At 47.2% G+C, this 5,244-nt stretch overlaps 1 protein-coding gene across 1 annotated transcript; it reads left to right on the plus strand.

Annotated features, from left to right (window-relative positions):
* Window positions 1-1,557: 1,557 nt before the first annotated feature.
* LOC135532767 (semaphorin-6D-like) lies at window positions 1,558-4,426 on the plus strand. Its single transcript, XM_064960204.1, has 4 exons — window positions 1,558-2,323; window positions 2,512-2,685; window positions 3,826-3,968; window positions 4,246-4,426. Exons 1-3 carry the CDS (start codon window positions 2,265-2,267, stop codon window positions 3,902-3,904), a joined length of 312 nt encoding a protein of 103 aa, XP_064816276.1. The 5' UTR covers window positions 1,558-2,264; the 3' UTR covers window positions 3,905-3,968; window positions 4,246-4,426.
* Window positions 4,427-5,244: the final 818 nt, after the last annotated feature.

Raw genomic sequence — 5,244 nt, forward strand, 5'->3', positions numbered from 1 at the left:
CTATACCTACAGTATGTCAGTCTAACCCTGACCCAAGCCCAGGTACTATACCTACAGCATGTCTGTCTAACCCTGACTCCGAGCCCAGGTACTATACCTACAGTATGTCAGTCTCTAACCCTGACCCAGCCCAGGTACTATACTACATTATGTCAGTCTCTAACCCTGACCCAAGCCCAGGTACTTTATACCTACAGTATGTCAGTCTCTAACCCTGACCCAAAGGTACTATACCTACAGCATGTCAGTCTCTAACCCTGACTATTGGGTGCTATACCTGCAGTGTATCAGTCTCTAGCCTGACCCAAGCCCCGTTGCTATACCTGCAATTGCTCAGTCTAACCCTGACCCAAGCCCAGGTACTATGCTGCAGCATGTCTGTCTCAACTGACCAGACCAGGTGCCTGCCCTGCAACAGCCAGTCTCTAACCCCTGACCGAGCCCAGGCGCTATACCTGCATTATGTCAGTCTCTAACCCTGACCCAGGCCCGGGTACTACCTACCTGTGCTGTCAGTCTCAGCCTGACCCAAGCCCCGGGTACTGTACCTACAGTATGTCAGTCTAACCCTGACCCAGCCCAGTGCCTATACTACTGGTATGTCAGTCTAACCCTGACCCAAGCCCAGGTACTATACCTACAGTATGTCAGTCTCTAACCCTGACCCAAGCCCAGGTACTATACCTACAGTATGTCAGTCTCTAACCCTGACCCAAGCCCAGGTACTATACCTACAGTATGTCAGTCTAACCCTGACCCAAGCCCAGGTACTATACCTACAGTATGTCAGTCTAACCCTGACCCAAGCCCAGGTACTATACCTACAGTATGTCAGTCTCTAACCCTGACCCAAGCCCAGGTACTATACCTACAGTATGTCAGTCTCTAACCCTGACCCGAGCCCAGGTACTATACCTACAGTATGTCAGTCTCTAACCCTGACCCAAGCCCAGGTACTATACCTACAGTATGTCAGTCTCTAACCCTGACCCAAGCCCAGGTACTATACCTACAGTATGTCAGTCTCTAACCCTGACCCGAGCCCAGGTACTATACCTACAGTATGTCAGTCTCTAACCCTGACCCAAGCCCAGGTACTATACCTACAGTATGTCAGTCTCTAACCCTGACCCAAGCCCAGGTACTATACCTACAGTATGTCAGTCTCTAACCCTGACCCAAGCCCAGGTACTATACCTACAGTATGTCAGTCTCTAACCCTGACCCAAGCCCAGGTACTATACCTACAGTATGTCAGTCTCTAACCCTGACCCAAGCCCAGGTACTATACCTACAGTATGTCAGTCTCTAACCCTGACCCAAGCCCAGGTACTATACCTACAGTATGTCAGTCTCTAACCCTGACCCAAGCCCAGTATGTCTCAGTAAGAGTATGTCAGTCTCTAACCCTGACCCAAGCCCAGTATGTCTCAGTAAGTGTATGTCAGTCTCTAACCCTGACCCAAGCCCAGTATGTCTCAGTAAGAGTATGTCAGTCTCTAACCCTGACCCAAGCCCAGGTACTATACCTACAGTATGTCAGTCTCTAACCCTGACCCAAGCCCAGGTACTATACCTACAGTATGTCAGTCTCTAACCCTGACCCAAGCCCAGTATGTCTCAGTAAGTGTATGTCAGTCTGCACAACAACAGGTACATGACCCATCCTTCAGTTTATGATGCAGGGCAGGACTGTATTGTCACTATAACCTTGAGTTTTGGTCGCATTGAGATAAACCCTATTTAACAAGAGAGACATGGTCTATGACCACACGCATGTACACACACACACACACACACACACACACACACACACACACACACACACACACATTATTAGCAGTAAATAATTCATCTGATATTTAGACGCGTTGCATATTTAACACGCGTAGCTCAGCTCTCTGGCCCCACACAAAGTCCACAGAGCTGCTCATTATGGTGGTAAATAATGAACATTCTAATCCTCTGTTATGACTTTATGTTTACAGTGATACAGCAGCACGTCTCTTTGTTGTCCTGACAGGCATCTGCTCCTCTCTCATACCCTAACCCCTCTCCTTAGTTCAATTCAATAGTCAACATTATTAGTCCCTACAGGGTGATGGTAGCTGGGCTCATGTGTGACCTGTGTTGACCTTTGACCCCTCTCGGACCCCTATGACTCCAGGCCAGGCTGCTGTGCGGGTCACGGCCAGGCTGAGTCCTATAAGACCTCTATAGAGTTCCCTGATGAGACCCTCCTCTTCATCAAGTCTCACCCCCTCATGGACTCCTCCGTGCCTAACATAGGAGATGAGCCCTGGTTCACCAAGACACGCGTCAGGTAAGCACACACAGACAAGCACACACACATTGCAAGAGTTGCTTGTGGGCTCTAAATTCCCGGGTAACAATCAACAAAAAACAAAATCAAAATGCTCATTTGTAGATCGCACGGATGGCCTTTAAATACTGTCTTGATAATTCCTACTGAAGTCTGACTGTCCTCCTGTCTTGTCCTTGTCTCTCTAGGTACAGGCTGACAGCCCTGGCGGTGGACAACGCGGCTGGTCCACATGGTAACTACACGGTGCTGTTCATTGGTTCAGAGGCGGGCGTGGTGCTGAAGGTTCTAGCCAAGACTTCCCCTCTGTCCCTAAACGACAGCATCCTATTGGAGGAGATTGACCTGTTCAACAGAGCCAAGTACGGAACACTCACTACACGTCTCTCACTGTCTCTCTCTCTTACTCTCTTTGTGTCTCTCTCTTAGTCTCTGTCTCTCACTGTCGTTCTCTTTTTTTGGTCTCATCTCTCACTCTGTGTTTTTCTCTTTCACGCTGTGTGTCTCTCACCGTCTGTCTCTCCTCTCTCTTCCTCAGTCTCTCTCGCTCTCCTCTTTCTTCTTCTGTCTCTCGCTCGCTCTCCTCTTTCTTCTTCTGTCTTTCTCTCGCTCTCCTCTTTCTTCTTCTGTCTCTCGCTCGCTCTCCTCTTTCTTCTTCTGTCTTTCTCTCGCTCTCCTCTTTCTTCTTCTGTCTCTCGCTCGCTCTCCTCTTTCTTCCTTTCAGTCTCTCTCTCCTGTCTTTCCCTGTCTCTCTCTCCTGTCTTTCCCTCTCTCTCTCTCTCTCGCTCTCTCTCTTGCTCTCTCTCTCCTGTCTTCCTCTCAGTCTCTCGTTCTCTCCTCTCTCTCTCTCTCTCTCTCTCTCTCTCTCTCTCTCTCTCTCTCTCTCTCTCTCTCGCTCTCCTCTTTCTTCCTTTCAGTCTCTCTCTCCTGTCTTTCCCTGTTTCTCTCTCTCTCCTGTCTTTCCCTGTCTCCCTCTCTCGCTCTCTCTCTCTCTCTCGCTCTCTCTCGCTCTCTCTCTCTCTCCTCTGTCTTCCTCTCAGTCTCTCGTTCTCTCCTGTCTCTCTCTCTCCACTGTCTTCCTCTCAGTCTCTCGCTCTCCTCTTTCTTCCTTTCAGTCTCTCTCTCCTGTCTTTCCCTGTCTCTCTCTCTCTCTCTCTCTCTCTCTCTCTCTCTCTCCTCTGTCTGTCTTTCTCTCTCTCTCTCTCTTTCTCTCTCTCTCTCTCTCTCTCTCTCTCTCTCTCTCTCCTCTGTCTTCCTCTCAGTCTCTCGTTCTCTCCTGTCAGTAAGGGTATCAGGGCTAAACAGTGCCACTGTGATTACATCTGGAGAGTGAAACCGTAGACAGGCCTTTCTGATAAACAACCGATCAAGTAACCTGTAATCTGATTTCTGACTCTCCTCTCTGTCTCCCCTCCGCCCACCCTCCCTTTCTCTCTCTCTCTCCCCTACTCCTCTCCTCTCCCCAACCTATCTCTTCCCCTCTTCTTCTCTCTGTCTCCCAGGTGTCTGTCTAACAGTGAGGATGACAGGCATATTTTGTCGCTCCATGTTGACAGAGACACACACACAGTGTGTATGTAGCTTTCTCTAGCTGTGTGGTTCGCATGCCTCTCAGCCGCTGTGAGCGACACACTAACTGCCACAAGTGAGTCAGACACAGACACATACAGACACACACACACACGCACATTCAGAAACATGCACACACTCCACTCAAGGGATACTTTCTGCTGTACCTGGTCTGAGGTTTGTGTGTTTATTGATGTTTTTCTCTATCTACATGTCATAAACACTGAGTACCTGTAGCACACTGGTTAATATACAACCAGACAGAGGTTAACTGGTGCTGCCCTATTTAACCCTGTATGGTGAACTGTATATTTACAGATATATGTTAACCCTGTGTTGTGTTTTTCCCCTAGGTCTTGTATAGCGTCCAGGGACCCCTACTGTGGCTGGATGCCTCATGGAGCCTGTGAGAGGATCCTGCCTGGAGTTCTGTGAGTACCAAGTATTACAATGCTAAATAGTATGAATACTCAGGACCCTAAAGTGTGATCAATTTGATCTCATATGCAACAAAATATTTTGCTGTGCGACCTGGAGTTTTCAATTTGGGAGCACCAGTGCAACCCCAAAAAATCCAATATTTGTTTTTCTTTATTTTTAATAATAATGTTTGTAATGATAAGGCTTCGTTGTAACGTTGTTTCCCGAGCGCAGATTCATTAGCACCATGATTGCACCATAATTCCAGTGGAAACTGCTTGTTTTTAGCCCAAAGATTTTAAAAGATCTGACTCATATTACTGGAGCAACATTTATCTCTTCCGGCCAGGGATTGGCAGGACACATTTTACATTCATAAACCATGTCACGGGCCTTTCTAAAACTATTGGCAGGACACATTTTACATTCATAAACCATGTCACGGGCCTTTCTAAAACTATTGGAGGGACACATTTTACATTCATAAACCATGTCACGGGCCTTTCTAAAACTATTGGAGGGACACATTTTACATTCATAAACCATGTCACGGGCCTTTCTAAAACTATTGGAGGGACACATTTTACATTCATAAACCATGTCACGGGCCTTTCTAAAACTATTGGAGGGACACATTTTACATTCATAAACCATGTCACGGGTCTTTCTAAAACTATTGGCGGGACACATTTTACATTCATAAACCATGTCACGGGCCTTTCTAAAACTATTGGAGGGACACATTTTACATTCATAAACCATGTCACGGGCCTTTCTAAAACTATTGGCGGGACACATTTTACATTCATAAACCATGTCACGGGCCTTTCTAAAACTATTGGAGGGACACATTTTACATTCATAAACCATGTCACGGGCCTTTCTAAAACTATTGGAGGGACACATTTTACATTCATAAACCATGTCACGGG

The sequence above is a fragment of the Oncorhynchus masou genome, unplaced genomic scaffold (assembly GCF_036934945.1).
Source record: "Oncorhynchus masou masou isolate Uvic2021 unplaced genomic scaffold, UVic_Omas_1.1 unplaced_scaffold_2013, whole genome shotgun sequence".
Lineage (NCBI taxonomy): Eukaryota > Metazoa > Chordata > Actinopteri > Salmoniformes > Salmonidae > Oncorhynchus > Oncorhynchus masou.